The 27,211-nt window shown below is 39.9% G+C and overlaps 1 protein-coding gene across 1 annotated transcript in view; it reads left to right on the forward strand.

Annotated features, from left to right (window-relative positions):
• The window catches only part of Antxr1 (ANTXR cell adhesion molecule 1), a 228,451-nt gene that overhangs the window by 48,491 nt on the left and 152,749 nt on the right, over nt 1-27,211 (forward strand). Inside the window, exons 4-8 of the mRNA XM_027934509.2 lie at nt 8,073-8,154; nt 8,786-8,819; nt 10,158-10,237; nt 12,951-13,019; nt 14,436-14,516. Coding sequence (XP_027790310.1) covers nt 8,073-8,154; nt 8,786-8,819; nt 10,158-10,237; nt 12,951-13,019; nt 14,436-14,516 — 346 coding nt within the window. The remainder of the gene's footprint in view (nt 1-8,072; nt 8,155-8,785; nt 8,820-10,157; nt 10,238-12,950; nt 13,020-14,435; nt 14,517-27,211) is intronic.

Below are 27,211 nucleotides of genomic sequence, written 5' to 3' on the forward strand. Positions count from 1 at the left end.
AAATAACAACTTATTTTCATTAAAAAATATAAAAAGACAAAGGACCAATGTCTTTAAAAAGATGAAAGAAAAAAGCCAATTTAGAGTTCTAAGTTCAGCTAAAACATCTTTAATTGAAGGCAATATTAAAACATTTTCATGGAAAAAATGCATTTTCATTTGCTGATAAGAGAATTCTTACCAGCAAATCTACACTACAAAAATAAAAAAAATAAAAAAAAACAAGAAGAAGAAAAAAAAAACAAAGGGTAATGGAATTCTTCAGGCCAAAGGAAATTGACACTAGGTAAAAACTAGGTGTGAGAAGGAAAATAGGAAAAGAAGAAGAAAAGGAGGAAGAGGAGGAGGAGGAGGAGGAGAGAGGAGGGAGAGGAGGACAAGGAGGAGGAGAAGGAAGAAGTGGGGGCGGGGAGGAGGAAGAGAGTATAAGAAATGATCAATATTTAGGAAAATCTAAAAGGCTATTGTTTATCTTTTCTTAATTTGATAAAGAGACAATTTACTGTTTAAAACAGAAACACTAACACTGTATAGTAGTCATCCCTGCCCCCACCCTACCTATGGTTTGTTTTCCCTGGTTTCAGTTACCACAATCAACTGGTCTGAAAATATTAAGTGGAAAATTCCAGAAGTAATTCATGAGTCTTAAATCATGTGCCTTTCCGAGTAATGTGATGAAATCTTGCTCTATCCTACTTTCATCCTGCCAACGATGTAAATCATGTGTTGCCAGTGTATCCACACTATGTATACTACCCACCCAATAGTCACTTAGCTCTTTCAACTATCAGATTGCCTGTAGTGGTTATCACAGTGCTTTTGTTCGACTAACCCTTATTTTATACTTAAACAACGCCCCCAAGATGCAAGAATAGTGATGCTAGCTATTTGAAATATGTGAAAGAGAAGCCACAAAGAGCTGCCCTTGGGTGAAAAGTTAAAAGTTCATAAGTAAAGAAAAAAAATTGTATGCTGAGTTTATTAAGATCTATAATAAGAACAAATCTTCTGCATGTGAAATTGTGAAGAAAGAATAAGAAATTTTTGCTGGTCTTGCTGTTATACCTCAAATTGCAAATGTTATAGTCATCGTGCGTTAAGTGTTTAGTTAAGATGGAAAAGGCGTTAAATTTAGGGGTGGAAAACATAAAAAGAAAATGTGTTTCAAATGATGATGACATCATGTTGTACAAGAAAGCATAGAGCCTATATGAAGACTTCAGCAAGAGATCCTCTGAAATGAGTGACCCCAACTATTTACTGCAAGTAAGGTTGATTGCATGGATTCAGGAACAAATTTGGATTGAAGAATATAAAATGTACTGGACAGACTGCATCTGTATGCATGGGAAAAAACATACCTATAGTTATATATGCATGGTTCATATATATTATGGTTCAGCACTATCAGAGGTTTCAGGCATCTACTGGTCTTAGAGCAAAGCTCTGGAAGATAGAAGGGACTATTATATTCTGGAGTTCATTACAAATATAGAAATAAAATGTATGACAATAATAGTACAAAGGAGGAGAGGGAGTTATATAGATGTATATAATATTAGAGAGTTGTCCCTTATCTGAGAGGTATCAAAATATTACATATTGTAATCCATAAAGCAATTGCTAAAGAAGAAAAAGGAGAAGGAGATAACAATAGCTACATATAGCTTTATGCTTTTAAAAAGTCCATAGTTGATATTAGAAGAAATCCCAAGAAATCTTAATCAGTGCAAAAGAACATAGGAAAAGAGAAACAAAGTGATCATTACCAAGTAAATGACCAGATAGAAAGATGTAGTTTCAATCCCAGCCCTGTAAATATTTGCAATATCTATTGCAAATTTTATATCTATAAAGTGAACAAAATATTCCAATTAAAAAGCAGAGAATGTCATACTAGATGAAGAAGCAAGAGCCAATATATCCTTCATCAATTGCTGCATTGAAAAAAAACCCACATATTATTAGTTTGAAATAATAATATCTTGTGCTGGTTTCACCTGGACTTGTTTATGCAGCTTCATTTTCTGTAGGATTCTCTGGTAAGGAGATTTGGCTGTGCTAGGAAAGATAATACATCCGAGAAGGTGGAGGATCACTGGGCTTCCATTCCCAAGGAGGCTAGAAGACCAGGTTTCCTCCCTGATCATGGTGACTGCAACATTCCATGACGGTGAACTCCCATGAACAGGTGCCTTGGCTTTTGTCATGTCTACTGATGCCTCATAGGCCAACACAAGTGGCATGGCCAAGTGCAGAGGCAGTGTGGGAGGGGACGATTCACAGACAGGAATTCTGGAAGGTGTGGTCTCTGGGGACATTAGTGAAACAATTCACTGCACTCTATTATATAAGATTTATAGGACACTCACTTTAAATATAAGTATGGTGATAGGGTAAAGTGAAAGAATAGAAAAAGGTATACTGTGCAGATGCCAATCATGATAACATTGCAATGGCTGCACTGATTTTAGATAAAGTCAATGCTGAGATAAAAAAGAATTTACTAGCGATAAGAAGTAATCAAAGAAGATCCATATGTCAAAAGCAAGCCATGTGTCAAAGAAAAATCACAAGGGAAATCGGAAAGTGTTTCCAACTGAATGATAATAAAATCCTAACATGCCAGCATTTTGGGCTGCTGGCATGTTAGGGTTTTATTATGTGAAAGAGAAGCCATAAAGAGCTGCCCTTAGGTGAAAAGTTAAAAGTTCATAAGTAAAGAAAAAAAAATGTATGCTGAGTTTTTTAAGATCTATAATAAGAACAAATCTTCTGCATGTGAAATTGTGAAGAAAGAATAAGAAATTTTTGCTGGTCTTGCTGTTATACCTCAAATTGCAAATGTTATAGTTAAAAGAACAGCTTAAAAGATTTGAAACCAATGATTTCCTTCTTTACTTTATGAAGCTAAAAATGAAGAGCTTATCAAAATCATAGTAAATGAGAAAAGAAAATTGAAAATAGAAAGTAGAGAAAGATACAAAGCATAAAGCTAAGTATTTAAAAAAAAATAAATTGACAAATTCCTAGATTTCTAAAGCAGGACAGAAAATACAATGCCCAAGTAATATCAGGAATAGAAAGGGGGCTATTACTACAGATCCTACAGATGGTAGAAGATAAAGGAATACCATGAACACCTTTATAGAAATGAACTCAACCATTATAAAGTAGAAAAACAAACTCTGTGCATATATATGCTACATTTAAATTACACCTCATTTAAAAATATAGAGAAAGGCTTGGTTCAGCATGCACCTTATCACAAATCATCTGGATCTATCCTTAATAAAAGCCCCAAAGAAACTATGATTTACATAAATTATAAACAAATGAAAACAGGTTGTTGTTTGTTTGTTTGCAGAACTTAATTACTCCAAAAGTAGCAACAAATTGTTCTTTAATCTGTGTTTTCTATTCTGTTCACCCATTTTAATTTTCAATCAAGGGCCTGCAGCCATCGGCCATCTGGAAATATTGTTAGAGGAGGGTTAGAGATAATAAATATCAACCTGTGTTTCTATTCAAGCTGAGACTGCAAAGCCAAAAACTGTGAGGCACTTCAGAAAAGTTCAAGTCCATGGGCATTCTTATACAAGAAACAAGAACGTTGACAATGCAGAGCTGATGTCGGGTTATTTGGGGGGTGGGGGTGGAGGTGGGTTTTGTAGGGAAAAAACACACTAAATGCTTCATAAGCCCAAGGGGGATTTTTGCAGTGGGAGTATCAGTAGGATACTTGTTGAAGTGCTTTTTGACATGCATGTATGTGTTAAGGCTTTCATCAACGAATATTATCAAAATGTCACAGCACAACCCAAATCCCAGAACATAATTTTCCTAAGTGTAGAAAAATTCCCAGATCAACAAAAAAGTCCAGAAGATAGTGTGATTGATTCTCCCCATCGGCTACCCCTACAAACAAGCATGCTTGGTGCATAACATGTGCTCAGAAACATAGTAGTGGCAGTGAATGAATGATGTACCCAAAATGGAATAATTCCTTTAACAATCACCAACTCTGTGCCCATTATTAAGTGTTGTAGGAGTCACAAAAGAAACACAAGACAGTGGCCTGAAAACCCTCAGCTCCTAAGTAAGAACAGTGGCAGACATGTGAAACCACCAAGGAAAATTAAGACCTTTTAATAGCAGTTTCTCTCCTAGGATTTCCAGCCTGTCTCATTTCCCAGGAAGATAACATTGCATCTGGAAATAACTGAGTTCTCAGAGAGGTTCTTATCATCCTTTAAAAGATCTCTCTCCCAATTTTCTGGTTTCTAAGAGAGTGCAAAGAATAGACCTTTAATAATATTTCTGGTGTCCCAGAATTAAAACAGACCTACGATTCCCATGAAACCATCTGTTTTGTTTGTCTAAATGTTGTGGGTGCTTAAAAAACAGGCTGGGAGTGAGGAGGTGGGGCCACGAGCTACGTGATCTCTTAAGAAACTGGTATATCAGGAAGTTGTGATCACTGCTCCCAGTTCATGAGCTCCTATCTCAACAGACACAAAGCATCAAGGATAAGGACATTTTCCAAAACAGCCTTTGCTTGTTCTGGTACAAAAAAGAAAGAAAGAAAGCTCAAGAAAAATGCTTATAAAGGAAAGGAAATAGGCTTAGAGAAAAATACCCCAGTTCCCAGACTTTATTTGGCAGGGAAAAAATATAGTGAAGCCAAAGAACCTTTTCCACACCCCCAATATGCCCCCCTTTTTTTTAACCCTCTTTGTAAAAACTTCAGTCTTAACACAGTCTTCCAGTTTTAGTGTTACCAAAATGTTCCCAGATCTCACTAGTCCATAACCAAAGAATAAGATCATATATACTTTTAGTGCCCAATCTTCTCCTACCTAGTTGTCAGAAATTACCCCCCTCTCTAGTAGGGCCCCCCACTGTTCTGCACGGTTTTGTGGTGCTACATCTGTGTGCTCAGGAACAGAAACAGACCCTGATTTTCCTATCCCAGACTCACCCTCATGTCACTTTGTCACTGCCTCTGCTGCTGAGACCCTCATGGAATTGCCAGGACAAGCTGCCCTCTGCCAAATGACTGCTCATGCCATCCACTCCCCGCCCCGAAGGCCTTGGGGAAGGACATAGCTCTTTTCTTTATCTCTCCTCAGGCTGCATGGGATGTTTCCTCTTTCTCATTACCAAATAACAGAGTTGAAATTTAACTATGCTTTTTGTTGAGCTGTACTGGAGATATATTGGAGATAATGAAATGAGTACAACACAAAGAATTTTTTAACCATTGGGAGGACCCAGATTTGTCCTGATGCCAGTTACTAGGCCGGCTTCTACTTGACCTTCCTCCACATGGCCAAGTAAAGTTCATCCCTTTCCCCAGATTGACCTCTTCCCAGGTGATTGACAATGGAGATGTTCATTCCTTCCATCCACCATTTTGATATTTGTTGAATGTCTATTTTGTTTCAGGCACTCCAATGGACCCACAAGCTAGAGTGGGGACCCAAATGCACATGGTCCAGCTCTGATGGGGTTTAAAGTCTAAAATTGGGTGGGGAAAAACACTATACAAATAATTACCTACTTATGTATTATTAGTTATAAAATGTTCAAAGTGTCATGAAGTGAAAGTTATGGGATCCCATGAGAACGTCTAATGGAGATCATTTAGATTGGGGAAATCAAGTAAGGCTACTTTGAACAATTGACATTTAAGTTGGAACTGAAATTTGGGTAAGAATTAGCCCTATGGGGCTGGCAGAGTAGCTCAGTGCTTGCCTAACATATGTGAGGCCGTCGGTTTGATTCCCATCGTCACAGAGAAAATAAGTAGTAGCCCTATAAACTGCTTCTTGGGCAGCAGTGATTGCTGATGAGAAGGATCTGTCAGAGAAAGGAGCATGGGAAGACCAAAGGAATTAGGGGCAAAGGGGTACAAGATGAAGGTGGGCAGGGAGGCAGGAAACATCCCATGTAGACATTGCAAGGCCCCATGAAGGATTTGGGAAGAGCTCCCAAATATAATGGACCATTACTGAAGTATTTTGAGTAAGGGAGGGAATGGCATGAGTTGGTGTGTGTTTTAGAAAGACTCCATGTATATTTTAAAGGGGACAAGAGGGCAAGTCCCAGTGATCTAAGCATGAGATGAGGATGCCCCAGACCATGTTGTTGTCAGAAGAGATAGAGAAGCAATCCACGGTCTAGATATGTTTGCAGTAGAACAACGGAATGTGCTGCTGGCGAATGTTGGAGAATAGGAAAGAGAAGAGTCTGCCTAGAGGTTCAAGGAAGCCTTCCAGTTCTGACTGGGGCAGCTGGGAATGTGGTTCAATATCTGAGCACTGATAAGATAACAGACAACAATCAGTACATTTCCCCAAGTCTGAGTGAAGTCATCTTAAATATTCCACCATTGAAGGATCTGCAGCCTAGGGACAGGCCTCAGCTAAGCCCTTTTCCGTCTGTCTTTTAAAATCTCCTCCAGCCAGGTGATCCAGCCTCACCTGCGGCCTCCCATCACATCTGTTTTCAAATGAGGTTGATTTTTCATTGGAATTTCTCCCCAAGCATTATCAGGATGAACTGTAATGTTTCATTCATTCATTCATTCATTCATTCATTCAAGATAGAGTTTTTCACACCAATTGAGAGCAGGACCTCTGGGATTAAATCCCACCTCTGCCACTGGTGAGCTGAGAGGCCTTGGACAAATTTCTTAACCTCTCTCTCTGATGTAGTTTCCTTATCTGGGAAATGGAGGTTACAGTGGTATCTACTTCAAAGAACTGTTCTATGCTTAAGTAGATGAATAAAATTCCAGGTGTTCAGAACAGAGCCTGAAACATCATAAATACCCAGTTGATGTTAGAAAAGACCATTGCTCTTCATATGAGGTTGATTTTAGATGTTATTGAGAGCCGCCTGCTTCTCCAACACTGTTCCAGTCTGGGACACTGCTTCACGCAGTAATTTTAAGCCTTTTTGGGGTCAGACAGATTTGATTTCAAGTCTCTGCTCTCCTCCTGAACCTCTATGAGCCCAGGTTTTCTCACCCACATTGGATACAGAAATCCCCACCTTGAGTGGTTATCACAAGGTGGAGTCAGAACTCTTTGAGCAGTGCTTTGAATATAGCACATGCTCAATAAATGCTAGGTTATTTTCCTACCCAGAAGGAGCTTCCCTTCCTAATTTAAATACTGCATCTCCACCTCTGCCACTAAAGAGCCCTCAGTGGGAGGAAGGCAATTTCAAACCCTTTCGTAGGCTTACAGTTTATGAACAAGGTTATGGTTTTTTTTTTTTCATAAATTACACTCTCTGGCCATTTTGGGCACAATGTGGAGCGATTTAAAAGCCAGGGATATGAATGTGGGCATCTTATACTCCAGAGAGAATGGTCCACAACAGTTCCACTTGGATCCCAAACCACTCATGTTTTCCAGTACCAGTCCCACTCTTTCCCATGCCGTGTCCCACTTCCTCCTCCTGCCCCCACCATCACCTTGAAGGACCAGAGTAAGAAAACACAGGCACCAGCCCACAGAAAACACTCTTGGTCATCCTGGAAAGCATAGATTCCTCGGGTCTTTATTTTCAAAGCTGACTGCATGGTTTCCTTTGGCGCAGCCGGGCATGTGGCAGAGTTTGCTCTGGATGCCTCTCCCTCCTGCCCTTGGCCTTGCCGTGGCCTTCCTCTGGCTGCCTGGTACATGCTTTTTATCTGGTTCACATGAACTACTTGCCCTTGCGTACGTTGTTGGGTCCCCTCTGGAGCAGTTGTGTTTGAAGACTCATTTCCAACACCAAATGAAAACTTTGTCCCTGTTATGGGGAGGGAAAACTTTCATGAGCAAACAGAATTTCCTGCTGAAGGGACCTTTCCCTCAGCCCTTGAAATCTCACTCATCCTATGCTATGGCCAACCTTAAATGGATAATGTAATATAAAGACTTTCCCTTGATGGTTTTAGTGGGACTTTGGGGGCAATACAGCAGTGGCCACAGAAATATGATGACCAGCACATAAGACTTTCAACAGCAAAGTAAGCAGTGTTGTTAGAAGACTAACAGGGTATCTTTGGATTTCAGGGAACAGATCCGTCAAGGCCTAGAAGAACTCCAGAAGGTTCTGCCAGGAGGAGACACTTACATGCATGAAGGATTTGAAAGGGTAATTTTAAAACCATTTTAAACCCCAGGCATAAAGAAATGATGAAATGTCAACATAGGGATGACTGATGAGGTAAAGCACATGTTTTCAGGCGACCGAATAACACCCAATGGCAAGATGGTACAATTTTTCTCCCTGCACTGGTTAATTATATCCAAAACAACTAAGGAAATGAATATCTTTCTTCCTTCGCTGACACTGATGAAGGCCTTGTTAACTAGTGATTGATGTCGCTCATGACTCATGCCACACCCAAGTCCCCTAATTCCTAAAGGGATCTTAGTTGGATGGCAGCAATAGTGACTGAGAGAGAATTTCAGTGTCTTTAAAGGACATTAAAGCCTTTTGTTATCTCAAGCAAATCAGTATTATAGGTGGGATTTTCCTGCTGTCTAGCAATGTACAAGTCTAGACTCTGAGAAGTAAGACATTGACCCATGATTACAATTGTATTGCTTAAGATTTAGAGGAACTTTACATGAATATTACCCATTGATATCTGGGTGAATTACACAAGGAATCAAGACTGGGCCCAGGCCTGCATAGCCAGCCCACAGCCTATCACCCAAAATGGTATTCAGAGTGACAAATAGTGGTTGTAGGTCTAATGGCTTGTTCATGTATTTTTCAGGCCAGTGAGCAGATTTATTATGAAAACAGTCAAGGTAAGATTGTGGTATAAATTACCATTAAGAAATATTTAGGGCTGGGGCTATAGCTCAGTGGTAGAGCACTTGCCTCACAGGTGTGACACCCTGGGTTCAATCCTCAGCACCACATAAAAATAAATAAATAAAGATATATTTTAAAAATTTCTGTGTTTGTTTCTAAAAAAAAAAATGCCTCAGTAATTTTTTGTTTCAAAAGACATGGATGATATTGTTTATAATCCTTAAACACACACTCCATTACCAAAAAAGAATGCATAGAAAATGGCACATTCCAGATCAAATTCTACTGTTCTGGGGGTGCCAATAAGAATTACATAAAAATAATTAAGATCCCATTATGACCACAGTCTTTAATTCCTGTGAATAATTTTGCATGTTGAGTTCATTAAAGTAGTAAATACTTGGATGGATTAGTAAAGTCTTGGATTTTTATGTCAAATCTTGTTACCTTGTCCTTCTCTGAGCTCCAAGCCTCTTCATTAACTGTGATTGAATATATTAAGATCAAGATTTCTAGTTTGGTTTAAACATTTCTTCATTTAGATGAAAAATGCTTAAAATATACTTAGTAGAGTGGCTAGCAATAGAAATACTGATAAAATTTTTTATCATTTGAGCTATTATAACTACATTGTCTTTCAAGGGTAGGCTTTGTTTATCTCAAGCAAATCTCTTTAAAAAGAATCAATATTGTAGTGGGGATTTTTCCTGCTAGGCCTGTAGAAGTATCCACTTCCTGTTTGACTTTAAACTGCAACAAATAGAAGGGACCCAGAATGAACACCAAAACTTGCTGGTATAAATCAACCATGAGCATTGTTTCTAGAAGTCTAAATAACACTGAAAGAATTCTAATAAGTTTTGCCAGCTGCCATACCACTTCCAGTCAGCCTGTGAATCATGATGCCTATTACTTTTTGCCAAACCGTGTTCTCAAGGGATGGCGTATGTGGTCAACTACAGCATGTGAGAGGGACCAGTAAGCCCGGTGGTAGAGGCCTGGGTGACAATCACATGCATTGCTAACAAAAAAGTAATCACCCATGGTTCACTGGAGCTCTTGCTAGTTATTGATTCAGTGACCATTTCACCAAGTCTGACTATTTAGAGAGATGGGACTGAGAAACACGGAAATCAAATTTATGCCTCCTTGAGGCTATTCTGATGAAGTTTTCTCCAACCTGGAATTGCTTCCCAGTCCCAAAAGAAAGGATAGTATTTCTCACAATATTGACTTCCAGGTGGTTGAGATGATAAGAGATCAAATGCCAGGGCTAAGAGGGGGTTTCCCAGGGGCAGGATGACTGAGTTGGTCTGTGTTGTTTTGAGCAGGGTACAGGACGGCAAGCGTCATCATTGCATTGACTGATGGGGAACTCCATGAAGATCTCTTTTTCTATTCAGAGAGGGAGGTAAGTAATGGTCCGGCCTTGTCTAAACACATACCTGGGGGCAGGGAGGTATCTCAGTGGTAGAGCTTGTGCTTACCAGGTGCGAGGCCCTGGGTTCAATCTGCAGCATCCCAATAAAACAAACAAAACTCTTGAAACAGGGCTTGTCTTTGAAATGGGCTGCACTCTTTGAGATGAGCCTCTTTACTCAGGCAAAGTGATAGATGTTCTCTGTAAAACCCCTGAATGAAATAGTTTCAGATGTAAAAACAATCATAATAATTCATTTTTTAAAGTGAAGTTTTATGTCTTTCACATGGTAGATGTTTTTCCCCTTGCAAAAGTTTGCATATTGCTTTGTGCTTAGAGGGATAAAAAAATATCCATTGTGCCTTTATTAAAGGCATCGTATTGCTTTAGCAGTTTTGACATACTATTTGACATACTTTTAAGCAAAAAAATTAGTACCATTTGTTCCTCCATTTTTCCTCATATTTTCTACTAAAACAGGAGGAAGAGAGAGAATTGCTCAAAATATGTAAAAGCCAATCTTGTCCACATGTGCTAACCTTTAAGATTGTCACTCCAAGAGCCAAAGTTAAACAATAATTGGTGACAGATTTCATTGTATTCTCTCCTTCTGTATATCTTCTTTGCCTTGATTATCTCCTCAAAATACTCTTCAAAGCAAGTGAAGGAATTCTCTAAATGAAGCTTCCATTAAACTTAAAAAAAAAAAAAGGTTTACTCAGGAATTATAAAGTTGTATTTACACTTAGGAAATGCCTTTCATCCATGTTTTGGACTTGAACTCTATGTATAGGCTAAGGAAACATGTTAGCTGTGGGAATGTACTGAATGAAGCCTCATTAATGTCACAGATTCACTCAGGCCAAGGTAGAAAGAAACACAGGAAAGGATAAGGTAGTGGGGAAGAGAACTGCTGGGTCTGGGAAAGGATTTTGTCATAGTATTACACTTGCCTCAAGCTCTTGACTACGATTTAGTTTAATTTTAGCTCCCTCTGCAAGTATGAAGTCTGTACTCGTTCACTCATTCAGAGCTTGGCATGTGTTGAGCTCTTGTCTAGACGCGAGAGACACTGGTAAGCAAGATGCTGTTGCTGCCCTCAGGGGTCTCACCGTAAAATAGAGTTTGGCTTCATTATCTCCCTCCTCCCACTGGAACAGAGGATGGGTCAGCATGGGGAAAGACACAAGTTCATGTGACAGACACCCCTGAGTATTGGGGAAATGATACATTTCTATATTCTAAGGTCAAAACTATGTGATGGGAATGCAGAAATAATAGCCAAATAAAGTAAAAACCCTCATAAGGGAAGAGCTGAAAATAAAATAAATAATGAGTGTCAGTGGCTTAAAATAGGGGTTAGTAGAAAGGCATTTTAGGTATGGCACAAACAGACTTGGAAAAATATTTGGAATGCCAATGCCAATAGAAGAAAGCTTTACGAAAAAGATAAAGCTCAAGAAGATATAAAGAAATTAAGCTTTCCCATTCTTGATAATTCTATAGAAAGCCCAGCTAAAGGAGAGCAGTCAGAGTTGTTACAGATAAGGCGGGTGCTAGACTAAGTCTAAACATTTATTTTATCCTGAAAGACACGGGGAATGTTTCTAACGTGTTTCTGTTACTTCTAGAATTCAGTGTTAGACACAAGTAGGTTGGAGAATTGGGGGAGGGAGGGAGGATAACACAATTCAAATCAACAAGCACATATTGAGCACTTACTATATGCTCACTATTGATTACTCACTGAGTACCTACTGTATAAGCCAAGGATTTTCAATTTTTGTTTTCATTCTGAAACATGGGAGAACCTGGAAATCAAATATCAGAGCCTTTAATAAACCAAATATTAAAATCAAGCCTAAACCCAAATGTTATTCATTATGTTGCCCTTTCTTCTTGTTAAAAAATATTTATATTTTTTTGTAATTGGACACAATACCTTTATTTTATTTATTTTTATGTAGTGCTGAGGATCGAACCCAGGGCCTCGCACATGCTAGGCAAGTGCTCTACTGCTGAGCCACAACCCCAGCCTTTATGTTGCCCTTTCAATGATTAATTATTGAGAGCACAACATAATGAATTGGGTTCACTTATTCAAATATGGACCTACCATTAAACTGATTATTTTTTAGAAATGAAAAAAGCCTTATTCATAGGGAATCCTGACCTATGCAAGAATCTATATTGTTCTAGGCCTTCTGGAACAAGCTCTGCTTGTATTATCTCATTTAACCCCAAACCACTTTACAAAGTAAAGTCAACCATCAAACTCAGATATATCTGGTTCCAAAGGTCTCATTCTCTTATGATATTATGCTGCCATTACAAAGAAAAATGTGTCCAAAAAAATCTGTTAAAGAATGGAAAGATGCTCTTTCCCCAGAATATTTAATATGACTCATCTTAGCCTGCAGTTTTCCTTTCTTCCTCTTGCCTTTCAAACCCCTTCATCAAGACTCCACTTCAGAAGATCTTTCTCAATACCTTTTGCTGGAGTTATCACTCCCCCTACTTGCATTAGGTTAGAATGTGATGTTCCCTGGAGTGGGAGCTCTTGGGGACAGAGATCGTTTCTCCAGTGCAATGCCTGGCATAGGTGCTCAATAAATACCTAATTGTTGAATCTAGTCTGACAAATCCAAGAGGAATATTCTTGCCACTGCTTCCCTTTCTAATGTCTTTTGTTTCCCTGTCCCAGGCTAACAGATCCCGAGATCTGGGTGCAATCGTTTACTGTGTTGGTGTCAAAGATTTCAATGAAACACAGGTACGTTCATGAATTTCCTCAGATGTGGGAACATACTGAACTTGTGACTCATAGAGAACATATATTCAGTATAGAGGGTGCATTGGCAAGAAAGAAATGCCTTAGATAGGTTATTTTTCCACAAATGCTAAGCAGGAAAGAATTATTGGATGTGTAAAGAATGTGAAATCACTTTTTGAAACACTTGGGGTCTTCAACATGAACCATTTAAGCAGCATCTTTCTTGGTTGGCTTTCTTGGTGAACATTAAATTGCCAAGGTGTTAAAACAGACCTGAATTAACTTGAAAACCTTTTTCAGAATAATTAAAACGACAACAATTTTTTTTGCTATAAAAAATACAATGCATGGTCAATACAAAAATATAGAAATAATTGGACCAGTGGGCCAAAAGATGCACAAGTACATTTCATTAAATCATGAAAACTTGCTAATGACTGAAATAAGTGCTCCTCAACATTGTTCCTGATTTCTTTTTGTTATAATGGCATAAGTAAATGCTTATATTATTAATAAAATAAAACAGAATTACAAAGAAGATAATAGTAAATGCTACTTTTAGAATAAATTTGTATGCATTTGCACTGAGAAGGTATGAACAACTATATATGTATGTTTATATAATTGTTGATAAAGATAGATATAGATAGAAGGATTATGAGTAACTTTTATTTTCTTTTTATGTTAACTCTCTTAGTTTTTCCTAAGTTTTCACAATGAGTATGTGTTATTTTTGCAATTGGTAAAAACAGTAAGAGCTATTTTTAAAACCATGCCTGCCAGCACTGAATCTGACTGGGGCCCTCCCCAAACTATACAAAGATGGAGGTTGGGATAAAGCTCTCAGATCAACTTCTCCTTGCCCTCTGTCTTCTGATAAAGCAGGAGCAGTTAAAGTTTTTGTTATTAAAAAATACAATGGTCCATTCCTTTGTCAACAGTTTCAGTGAAATTCAGGGGTCCACATTCATTGACCTAACCCAACACCAAAGCCTGAATCTATTTTTAAAGTTGCTCTGAAAGGAAACTTGAGTCTGCTTGATTCAAATAAAGTTGCCAACAGGAATTTGGGTGAATGGGAGAAAAATGAGCCAATGGCATATCCCCAAATCCATAAATATATCAACCCAGGCCAAATGTTCATCCATCTGGACAATCTTACCTCTGCTCCCAAGGAGAAAAGTATTAAAACAAATGTAAAGGCTGGAGCTGCCCCTCAGTCTTGCTCCAGAGGGGCTCCTGGTAAGCTCATTACTGCTGAAGGCTCTTCAGAGGTGCCCCGGAGCCCACCGAGGGCCTCACATTCCTCAAGGTTCTAGAAATAGGTAGGGCCCCTCGACCCAGTAGCTTTCCTAAATTCTCCACATCCTCTCCTGACATGGCTCCATGTGATTCGTGTGTTTGCTGTGTTCTCAGCTGGCCCGGATTGCGGACAGTAAGGATCATGTGTTTCCAGTGAATGATGGCTTCCAGGCGCTGCAAGGCATCATACACTCCGTGAGTAGAGGTCTTCCTCTGAGGTGGACGTGCGTGCACATTCTGTCTCCAGTCTGCAACAAATACCCCTGTCCCCTCTTTCTGAGGCTGGTGTTTTTCTGCTAGAGAGAACATTCCCCCATATTATCTTTGGATCTACTATGTCCCAGATCTTCCTTTGGCCTTTTGTGCATGTTTCTTTCCATTCTCCTGTGCTGGTCTTTACACCCTCAGCTGGAAGGCCAGTGTGTATGCTGCAACTATAATGATGTTCAGAGGTGCTACAGCCTCTACCTTTAGGTTGTGACCAGACAAGTATGCTGCAGTCATCAGGGAAAACTCACCAGGCTCCCAATTAGGACTCCAGGATGCAAATTCAGAGCTCAGAGGATCACTGTCCTCATAAGATATCTTAAGTGGGTCTTGATCTAGGGGTCATTAGCTGGGGCCTGAAGATCTGTCCCCCACCCCCAGCAACCTCGGAAGCCTCCAGTGTTGCTTTGCCTCCAAGGGTTGCTAGGAACTTGAGCAGAGTGGACCGCAGAGCAAGAAGAAAGAATTTGGGAGCTGGTCAGTCCAGAGTCTCAGTGCTGACCCAGGCACTCACCACTTGTAGATCCTTGGATACTTGTTTTCTTATTTGTAAAAAAGGGGCTGATGTTTAAACTGACATTATAGTCTTGCTGGAGGATTTTAATGTTATTGGTGACATACCTAATATTTCTCCATGCACATAATAGGTACTCAAGGCACAGGAATAATTTTTTTCTCCCATTTCCTATCATTATATGATCCTCTAAGCTTTCTTGAATGTGCATAAAGATCACATGAGAATTAATATCAATTCCTAGGCCCTATTCCCAGAAGATTCTATTGCTGTCAGTGGTGGTTTATCCAAGGAATCTGCATATTTTAAGTCTCATTTTTAAAGAATAAATGCACAGGGTATACTTTTAGAACATTGATATATGTGACCATAAGTTTTCAGAACTGTGAAAAATAATCCCATTTTAGGTTGGAAATTTTTATCTTAACTGTGTACAAATGATGGTTTTCCTATTCAAAATGTGGTAGTTGGCAAGGAACAAAAACCCAAACTACCTTAGCCAGAAAGTGGAAATTATTGAAAGCATAGAAAAGAATCAGGTCTAATATGGGTCCAGTTATGCGTTTTGCTCCAAATAATTTATAGGGTTAGCACACTTGGTTATATAAGTACCAAGAACTACAATACATATAAAAGAACAACCCAACAATACAAAATATGATTAACAGCAGGACTTGGGGCTAACCACAAATCCTCGAGAAGCTCAGAGGTGGATTTTTCTGGTGGGAGTCTTCATGAGAGAGTAGGGCAGACTTAGCTCACTGAGAGCTCAGTGGGGTGTTGGTGGGTGGCACCAGAGGGGAGATGACATGACCTCTGCCTCTTTCCCAGAGGCTGGAAAAGAGCAGGCATCTTCAGGAGGCAATAATGATAATACCTGACTGGCTAGCAGTAATATTTCAGGAATAATGGAACCTGGACATTGATTGGATTGGAACAGATTTGCAAAAGTCTTGAAAGGGTTTTTACTCTAACCTTTAAATTTTAGTTTTCTTTCCTCTTTATATGTAATAGTTGTACTTATTTATGGGGTACAGTGTGGTATTTCAATACGCATATATAACATGCTTTGATCAAATCAGCATAATTAGCATTTCTATCTCCATATCATTCCTTTGTGTCTGGAGCCTTTGAGTGCCTCTCTTCTAGTCCTTCATAAAGTAATGGAACATTTTTAACATGCAACAAACGATATTTTAGGAGAAGAATAATGGCAGTGTCTACATACATACATAGGAAGAAGGTTGGCGACACCAGATGCACGATCAGGTAGTGACGACAGTAGACCTACCTTCAGATGACAGGGGTACATCTTTTTATACATTTTTTTTTAATTTCTAAGATTTCTTATGAGCCATGTGCTTAACATTCAAGAGTTTGTTCCTACAAAAAAATTATATTCTTTTTATCTGCATAAATCCTTGTCCTTGAATATTTTATCTTAACAGCTCTCTCATATTCAACATGAGCCCCGGATGTTTGTAAAACTCCCCTCATTCCCAAACAGAAATAACTCCAAGGATGTGTTAGAAGTTGAGCAAAACAGTGCCCCAAAAAGGGAAGAAAAAATAATTTGAGACTTCAGTCTCCAAACGTTTAGCTGAATGATAACATTCTTGCAAGCGTTTATCTGGGAGTTAGACTAGTGGTTTTGATCCTCCCAGTAGTTGAAACCCATGTTTATGGCAGTTGTTAATTGGTTTGCTTGGACAGAGAAACAGGGACAAGGCATAGCAGGGCTCATCTTTCTCAAATCAGACAGAAATAATGATGGCCTAAAAGCCAGCTAACTATTTTTAAGAAGTAGGTTCATTTCCTCTTCTGGATACGGAAAAGAAAACCCTCATTTTTTGCCCCATCTGAAGCATCTATTCCAGCTTGTTCTCATGGAAGTTGTTTTTCGACTAGTAATTTTCTTATAATCAAATAGAACTGGGCTTAATTACTCAAAATAAGGTTGCAGAGCAGCTTCTAATAAGCTCAAATGGTTTACAAAGGTTTTTTTTTTTGCCCATAGAGATTGTATTTTCAAACCTCAAATGAAGATGTAGGGGTTAATATTCATTCATCCATCGAAGATGCATTGAAAACCTTTCTGACCATTCAGTTACAACTAACTCAGATAGTGGCTGTGTCCTGTGGAGCTTATGATCTAATGAGAGAGACACATAAATACAACTGTGTGTGTGTGTGTATAAAATTATAATACATATAAAGATATATAATTAAAACTAATAATGGTTAAAAGAAATAGTATTTTGAGAGTAGGAGTAAGGGGTTGACAGAGAACCCAAGCTCATTTGTAGGGATAACCTGAAGGATGAAATGAAGCCATCCATGAGAGGAGCATAGCTACAATGTTGGTGGCAGAGCGCGGTCCTAAGATGGTGCAAAAGAGAGTGAAAGAGGAGTATCGAAGATGGAGAATGACCGAAGATGAAAAGCACACAACTAAAGGCTGTGGAACTGACCTGAAGAACAGCAGGAACTTACAGCAAGATACGCAGTCTGATGACAGAGCAATCATGGCTGCAGTCGAGACTCAGGAGACTGTGGCATCTTATCCACGTTTCCTGTGGATGGTGAGTACCCAGGCACTCAGAATCCATGGACACCAGGACTGTGCCCATGGGAAGAAACAGCACCGACTTCCTGAGCATCTCTCTCCACTGGCTCCTCTGCTAGTATCTCTCCAGCCACTCCCAGGAGAAGGATTTCTATCCCCAGTGTACAGGTGAGGAGACTGAGCCTCAGAAAGTTTGGATAAACCTCCATGTCTGCCCACACATAGTGGTTGAGTGGGGAATTTAAACCCAGGTCTGGCTCCACAGTTCCTGCCCTCTCTGTGATGCTCAGCTGTGCATGTCTAAGGAAATGGGAAGTCACCGCTGGATCACCAGGAGCTGATTATCCAGGGATAGTCATCCAGGTGGATGAACTCAAGTCTCCTGATGCCTTAAATCTGGTGCCTTCTTGGTGTTTTCACAATTTCTCAATCTTCTCTCCTCTAAGGCGAAAGTACTTAGACATCAGATTTATAGAATGGGTTATTTTTCAAAGTGCTATTGCTTGGGCTGGGGTTGTAGCTCAGTGGTAAAGCACTTGCCTAGCATGTGTGAGGCACTGGGTTCAATTCTCAGCACTACATATAAACAAACATAAATAAATAAAGTCCGTGGACAGCTTAGAAAATATTTTTATAAAAGAATTGACCCTTTATCCCACTTAATATTATTCCATTTATAAAACCCACCAATGCCCTGAAGTAAATATCTGTATCCCCATTTAACAGGTGAAGAAACTACAGCTAGAAAGCCCACCCAAGAGCACACAGCTCTAAAGGGGAAAGCAGGGTGGGAACCCAGTTCCGTGACTCCAGAGCCCATGCTTTCTCCTGCCTCTGTTTCCTTACAAAGGTAAAAATAATAATAATAACAAAACCCACCAGCTAGTGAGTTTTTATCATATACCAGGCACTGTGAAAATCATTTTACACAATCATCTCATCAGATTCTCACAAGCACCATTTGCTCTTGATATAAAGTAGATACCTTAAGTTCAGAGAGGAGACCAGAATCCCTGCAGCCTGGTCTGGGTGCATAGTGGGTGGGTAGGGAGCCTTTGCCTTTTACTGCTGATGGAAAGCACTTCCAAAAATCTCAACTACTGTTCACCGGATGAAGTTTCCATGATCATGAGAAGGTGACAATTTGACAATTAGCCTCAGACTTTGGCAGACATTTAGGCCAGGCATTTCTCTTAAGATATTATTTCTATTCAGCAAATGAAAATGTCCCAATATAATAAAAATTCTCATATCTGGAAAAAGCTACAGAGATCACAGAGGGGCATGTTCAGACCAAAAGAAACACCTTTCTTTCCACATTTGCATAGGACTCTCTGCCTCTGAGGACATGAGAGTATTTTTAGTAGTTTTTGCAGAATACACTGATAAAACTTTAAGGAAAAAATGTGGATGTTTGCAAGTTCATAGCCCTATAAGCCAATAAAGCTGTAAAGGAAGAAGCTATTCCTTTGCCTTCCTTTTGTGGCTTTTTTTGGGGAATTTCCACAGACCATAACTGGTGAATTTAGCACCAACTCTTATATGAAAATATGAAGCAAAGATTCCAGTGTCTTTGTCTCCTTTTTAAAGTGCTGTGGGCAGTGAAACAGGAATCTGCATGAAAGCTGAGTTCAGATAACACTGAAATGGGTTGGCAGCTTTGAATCCCAACCCTTGACCCAATTACCATGACGCCTTCTCCTCCCAGCTGTCCCCACTTTGTGTGCACTTGAGGGCAGTGTCTGGAACCAGGAACACTGTCTACGAGAAAGAGAACCCAGTTGCTGGCACCAAGCACCTCCACCTAGGAGCACTTTCCTGCCCTATTTAATCCTGGTTTGGCTTCCTATTAATAAGAGGGTGAGTCAGCACATGGAGCTTTCTGCATGTTTGATCTACAATAAACAGCAAGCATTGAGCAAACACAACAGCATTTGCAAGAATTTTTTTGCAAGCTTTGGCATAAACATCCTTGTTATCATGAAATCTGTAAGATCATCAAAACTGAAGAATACGTCTGTTCCATGGTATATATCAATTTATTTTTATTTATAAAAACTGGATCCCATGCTGATTTCTCCCTTTCACTCATGGGAAGGTAGAAGGAATGTACCCACCAAATTCTGGCCCAGGCCCTAGGAAAAACTGTGACAAGAGGCAAAGTCTGTCTGCCAGGCTTGCCTCCCACCCACCCTTCCAAGACCCCACTGGGAACTGATAAAGGATTCTCTCCAATCAAAATCCGTGTCACATTCCCGAGATGTGTCTGGGTGTTGAACTGACCCTCTTTGCAGGATTAGAAGACAGAAGGCACATTTCAGCAGCAGCAGTCTTTCTCTTAAATCAAGTTTATTTATCATTAGTAGAAACCCCTGCACCTTTGCCCCATCCTGATCCAGTCTCAAGGGCTATCTCAATTCCAAGGCACTGCTCAGTCTCCTCCAGGGAGCCTGCCCTGGTCTCTCCTCCATCACAGACTCTGGATGCCTTGAACATCAGTAGCATCCGTCCTCAGAATCTCTTGCTTGGCACTTGGATCCCTGCCACGCTATCCACCATTCCTCATGGACAGATGCTAAATTGTGCAATCCCAGAGTCTGCCCGCTGTGTCATATTTCCAGCACTGCGCATGGCGTATTTATTAATTATAAAGCAGCCCAGAGGACTGTACAATATTCGTGACCCATGGAAGACCTACACTGCACAACAGATGGGCAGTTCTATGGCTCTGTTTCTTGTAAAAATCCCCTCAGTGCCCCCCCCCACCGACTCTCTCTTCCAAGATTTCATCTAGAAAAGATGGCATTCTGGACTCCATTCACATTGCCAGGACTGGATACAAAATATAAATAGAATCAATTGTAGTTGCTGTAGCAGGGCAGAAAATCTTAAAAAAAAAAAAATCGTTTGCCTCAGCAGTCATTAATTAGACTCAGACTTTGCAGAAACTCGGGCCAGACAGTTTTCCTAAGCTGTTGGTTTCTATTCAGCTTTTTTAAAAGCCTCAAAGTAATACAAATTCCATAGCTTGAACAGGTACAAAGATGCGGAGGGGGCATATCCTACTCCTGTGCAGCTCCTTCTTCACCTAGGAATCTGGTAAGACCCATTGTAAAAGCAACAGCAGAATTTTAGAATAAAATCAGCTCCCACAGAAGGCCATTCCCTTCCCCAGCACACAGGAGCTGGACAAGCTCATCTTACTAAGTAAACCCCGTTTTGGAGTTCACAGCTATCTGAGCTTTCCTTCTGAAAATATGAAAGGAAAATAGCTTAGAGGGCAACAAAAAAATGAATTTCCTCAGTTTCAGAAGCTTGTTTGTCCTTCACTTCTCCAGACCAGATGCTCATTGTGTGTGAAACTAACAGAGAAGAACAGTATTTGTGTAAGCAAAGCTGAGTATCCTTCCTCAGCAAAAACTTCTGCATGTTCTGAGGCAAAGCTTTATTGTTTTAAATCCCATAACCTTTAATGATGTGTTTTGTGCATGTAAGAGTCTTTATTTGGTATAATGTCCTAGCATACATAAAACCATGTATGAATTCCTGAGAGATGTGTGGATAATTTTCAAATTCTATTTTAGAGTCAGACTCTGTAGAACTGACATGAACTTAGGATAATGGCCATTGTGAACAATAGATGTGGAGTGGAATTTGAAGTGTGGAATGGAATTTAATTAGGAAAAGTGAATATGTCTTTTTTTTCTAACATTTTACTAATAAATTATACAGTAAATCATTTCAAAATTCACAGAAGCAACAGTGACAATCTTGAATTCGTAGAGGAGCCACTTTTATGTCCCAGGCTACCTGGATGTTCCTAAAAGCAGTGATCCCCAGGCTTATCCAATGTGCTTTCTGCCATCAGCTGTGATGGAGGGTATGGTCCTTCTGAGGAGCCTGAGCCCCACCTGCCAAACACAGACTCTATATTTTTTTCTCAAGTAAAGAGGTCAAGGCCTTTTACAAAAGAGGGCAACCTAGATCTTAGGGGGAAAGGATACACTTACAATGTGACTGTTGAAGAGATCAGCCATTGAAGAAATGGAGGAGATGAAGCAGTCCTCCCAGGAAGGCAGTTCCCAAAGATGGTCTCGCTTAACATGAAGAGCCAGTCGCTACAGTATGCAGAATACGATTTTGTATTCAGATGACTTTCTAATTCCACTTCCAAGAAAAAAAAATGAAGCTAATACATAATGTGCTATAATCCCATTTAGAAAGCCTTGCAGGAAGTGTGCCATTTATTCATTTATTTATCCAATAAATATTTATTTAATGCCTACCTGTGCCAGGTTAGGCATCATGGCTATGGCAGTGGGTGAAAACAAATCTAATCCTTGCCCGGGTAGAGTTCATAATCCACAAAAACAACAACCAAACAACCGAAAAACAAATATATGATTTTGAACTATGAGAAGTCCTCTGAAGGATAGTGGTTTATACTAAATTGTAGGTAAGCATGGTGGTACTGCACTGGTCAGAGTACCAGGACTTAGTGGCAGAGTTTATATTGAAGTAGTAGCATGACAAAGAGAGAAGAGTAGGATTTTTGTCTTAGGAAACTAGATTGATGCAACCTGTCAACAGATAGCTAACCATCCTCAAACCAGCCTACTTCATAAAACAAGTACATTCCCCTCCATGTAAGGAAGACATCAAGGAACATCCTCCAAAAGACTTTTTGAAAACATGTGAAAGCAAAAGGCCCCTGTACTATGAATGGAAAAAAGAGGATCATCCATGATGAACCCATACAACAGGAAATGGCCAAGTAAAGATTGACTGCTTGTGGGGGGGAAAAGAGGCATGTCTGTCATAAGGCAGAGATTCCTAATAACTGTGCAAATATTCACGTGTTCTTTAAGGATTCTTGAGAAATCTCTGCAGAAACGGAGAATTTTATAACAAAGGACATTAGATTTTTAGACTCCAAAGAGAGCAAATTCTTTTATACAACCTGGACTGGTCCACAATGGATTTCACTTAAACATATTAAACAGCTCTTTGAACTCGGCAAAGTCCTTTTCCAGCTGCTACCTCTCTTGCTCCCCCAATAATTCAAGAAGGTTCTCGAAAGTAACCCTACCAGTAACAACACATTGTGTTTAGTTCTTTATGGATTTAAGCCTGCTTTTTCATCTGTTTTCTTATTGAAATCTATCCAAAAGTTGGCAGGAAAATAGTTTAACATGGATTCAGTCTCCACTATATGATTAAGCATGAGGCTCCAGTGAGTGACAGAGCAGAAACATATATGAACTGTGGTTCCTGCCCAAGGGTTGTAGCAGCAGTGGTAGGTAATGACACACAGCTACCATTCTTTGAATATGTGTCAGATGTCCTCCTGTAGGCTTTTTACCAAGGTTGTTCAGAACACATTTCTTGGTGTCTTATTTTCACAAAGTACACAGGCCAGCTGGTGGCCAAAGGGTTGGAAAATAGTTTAACATGGATTATCTGTTGAGCGATCAATTTTGTCTTCTGTCTATAAGACAAAAACCTTATAGCTTGCCTTGATCTCACTCTGCCTCACCTCCAGTCCCCCATGAGTTTTATTACCTAAGTTCAATTGATTTTACAAACTCAATATCTCTGCATGCACGTCTCTTATTTCATTGAACCATCATGCAACCCTTTGAAGTCATGTTTTCCTTATTCAGTTTTATGGATGAGATTCTGAGATTTAATAACCTGTCCAAGCCCAATGGCCAGTAAGTGGTAGGGCTTGGATCTCAATATAAATACATTCAGAGCTCAAATCTCTTCTCTATCTCTGGAGCCCAAGTTCTTGGTAATAATAACTCACATTCATCAAGCACATAACCAGGTTCCAGGCACTGTGCTATGCTCTGCCTGCATGATCTTATTTAATCTTCCCAGCCTAGTAACTTTATGCTTAAGCTTTTGGTAGTATATCATGATCCCACTCTTACAGATGAGGAAAGAGATTCAGAGAAATCATGGGGCTTGCCCAAGTTTACACTGCTCAAGCCCAAGAAATTTGATTCCAGACTAGTATTCAGTGTGCTCAATTGCTTCCCAAAATTGGGGTTCAAAAAGTTCAAAGAATCATCAAGGAGCCTGGATCAGGTAAGTGTAGGATCACAGCCAAGACCCAACTCCTCACGTGAGATCATATCTGAAGCCTGTGGTAGTATTGGCCTGGTCTATTATATGAACCAATTATACTTTATCTTGATGTCACCCCAACCCTGTGTGAGTCTCTTTTCATCTAGTGATTTCCCTTTAGCGATTCCGGGAGCTGTGTCTTCACCTCCTCCACAGCTACTGTTGCCCGGGGCAGGGGAGGAAGCCTCTACCTCCTCACTGCCCTATAAGCCTGCAGTCCCTACACTGATCTGCTGTCTACTATAGTTCAGACAGACTAATTACCCTGTGACTGGGCTGCTAATAATCAAGGGAACCCCCCAAATCCACTTAGTACCATTATGACTTCCTACTTTTTGGAAGCAGATATTTGAAACAAATAGAAGTCATCATCCCAGACAAATCCTGCCCATCTCCCTCACTGATAAATTTTACTCTATTGGCTGTAATGCATCCCTTCCAGATGTTTTAAATTAAGATTGGGAAAGCTATGTTTTTACTTGATTGAATCACAGCACTTGGCTGACATTTTTTGGCCCTTGATGCACTCCTTAGATTTATCAGCTAATTGCACACACTTTGAGAGAATAATATAGCATATGTATGTTTTGACAGACTCTTGTTAGTGTGTCTTAGTGGTCAAAGATTCACTGGTGTTTCTTTTACTGATCCCTGGTTAGATGTTAGAGTTGGTTCAAAAACATTGATCCAAATCCAGAAACTTATGTACATGGAAATTTTATATATGTGTCTTGGGAAATGGAGACAGGATAAATCCGATTGTTTAGTTCTTATTCTTGGACTGTTTTGAAATCTTTAAGTTGTGGGTGATAAAATAACTTATTAGGAGATGTCCATTGCCTGAGGAATTTTATTTAAAATGTCAAAAAATAGCTTCATGTTGTTCTAATGCCACTATTTACCAAGGTTTTGCCTCCGAGTTAATTCTTCAAATGTGGCCTGTTTGGACACTCATGCCTGAGGACATGTCAAGAGGGGTGACAGTTTCCCTCAATCATGGAAACCACTGGCTGAGATGGCCCATGAGGCACTAAGAGCCCGATGGCAGAAAACTGGAGATGGGGGAGATCCTCACATCCAGGTGCAGCAGCTGTCATTTTGGATACAAGTCACTGTGCCTCAGGATCCAGGCAAGCCCCAGTCATGGGACATTACTGAAGGCATGAGTCCAGAAAGGCAGATGGACCACAAGAAAGGGAGGATGGAAAAGCCAGCAGGGAAAAATGGGTGCCCTGCATGTGTCTTTGGGGTCCCTGATGCCAAGTCAGACTGAAAATGAAGAGAAAGCCAGAGCTCACTGTTGACTCCAGGTGCCCAGAGCCAGATGTGTGAGGACCACAGACTCCAACAGAGATGCACGAGGGATACAAGAGTCTGGAACACTCGCTTCCTGCTGTGGTCAGTAAGGCTTAGGGGCCAGTGGAGGTACCAAGGTTGCACCTGTGTCTGGAGGGTAGGGGGTTGGTGAGCCAGAGGCCAGGAAGTAAAGCACAAGCTCAGGGAACAGCTCCCAACTATAGAATTTGTAAACAGATAGGGGAAGCAAAGTACTAAAATGCCATGGAATTGTACAGAGTGAATTCTAGAAATGCCAAAAAAAGAAATGCTGCTTTGCATGACTTAGATATACAGAGTTACCTAAAGGACATGGTTGTAAAGGAACCTGTTGGAATAACTTTTAATATTTTATCATTTAAGCATCAGATAAAGATTTTTCTTAAGCTTATTTCTTCATTTCCTTTCACAATGCTTCTCTATGAGGACGCCCAGATTTCTCTCTGGAATGGGTAAATATTAGCTCTTCTGAGAAATGGTTTTTATTCCACAGATTGAAACACTCATAAATGTCTGACTTTTTCACTTGCTACTAGAAAGCTTGGAATTAAGTCCACTCCTAGCCAGGAAATAAACTCCTCAGAGCATATTTTTTGTGTGCTTTTCTCACTCACTGTATCATCTTTCTCCTGTTTGCCCTTGAATCCATTCCCCCATTATAATTTATTGCATCTTTATTTTATTGTGTCTTGTGATGTATGTGTTGCTTAAGTTGGAACAAGAAACATATCTAACTAAATGTATCAATGCAAATAAATAGACATTCCCCAGTGCAAAAAGATGGTTTCTTCTTTTACAGTTTAAATTTTATAATTACATCATTAGTTGCTTTAACAAATGTCTTTTCATGAATAGAAAAAAAAAAATGGTTTCCTCCAGCCCCCTGAACCATCTCCAATTTCAAAGTAGTAAGCCCCCAGAAATGATATCACATTTGGTTAGCAAATTAGCTCAATGTTCCATACTTGTTTAAAATATTTGGTTCAAATTTTAGGATCTGTATTCAACAAGAGGCAGGATTCATAACTAGTAGAGAGAAGTCCAACCGGGCAAATGCCCTGCTCTGGCCAGAAGTCTTCATTACTAATTCCCTGTGTGGTCGTTGGGTTCATCAGACTCCCAGTGAACCCTGCAAGGCTCATTTCCAGAGTAGAGTACATTTCCACTTAACTAAGGCTCAGGTCCTCTTGAAGAGTGGGGCACAGCCCTCTGCCACATCCTCTTTCCAGATTTTTCTTACAAAAGAAGAGTAATCTGTGCAGCACCTAGGGACAGTTGGTCATCCACACCTTAGCCCTCCAGCCTTATCTATTATCACTCTTTTATTTCTACTTTTCAAGCTCTTTTTGTGGTAGCTGAAGGGGTCTGTGCATTTCTACTTTCTCACTTCCACTCCTGCCATTCCCAACCTGGACCCTAACATGCCCTTGCCCACCCCTCTCCATCTCCTCTCCACCCTCAGTTCCCACTTTTTCCATGAAGCCCTTAGAAATGTACCTGCTCAAACTATCTTCCCCAAGAGCTTCAGGGCTCCCACTATGTGTCTCCTTACCCTCGCTCCCACCACATAACTGGCCATTGTCATTTATCATGTCAAGTGTACATCACGTTTCAAGAACTCTTTATCAAGCCTCTACTGATGATTCTCTCTTTTTTTCTATCTCTCCTTTTCTTTCTTTCTTTCTTTTTTCTTTTCTTTTCTTTTTCTTTTTTTTTTTGGTACCAGGGATTGAACCCAGAGGCACTTAACCACTGAACCACATCCCCAGTCCTTTTTTTGTATTTTATTTTGAGACAGGGTCTCACTGAGTTGCTTAGGGCCTTGCTAAATTGCTGAGGCTGGCTTTGAACTCACCATCCTCCTGCCTCAGCCTCCCGGCTGCTGGGGTTACAGACATGTGCAACTGCTCCCAGTTGCTGATAATTCGTATTCATAATTCTTATAGGACACCCAACAGCATCTAACACAATCTGGCACATTAATGTTTGGTGTTGATGATACTAGTAAAGATATTACCCTCCCTTACACCTACTGCTGCTTCTAAAGGCTTTGAATTTTCCTATCTGTATCTCAGT

This window comes from Marmota flaviventris, chromosome 14, assembly GCF_047511675.1.
Source record: "Marmota flaviventris isolate mMarFla1 chromosome 14, mMarFla1.hap1, whole genome shotgun sequence".
In the NCBI taxonomy this organism is placed as follows: Eukaryota; Metazoa; Chordata; class Mammalia; order Rodentia; family Sciuridae; genus Marmota; species Marmota flaviventris.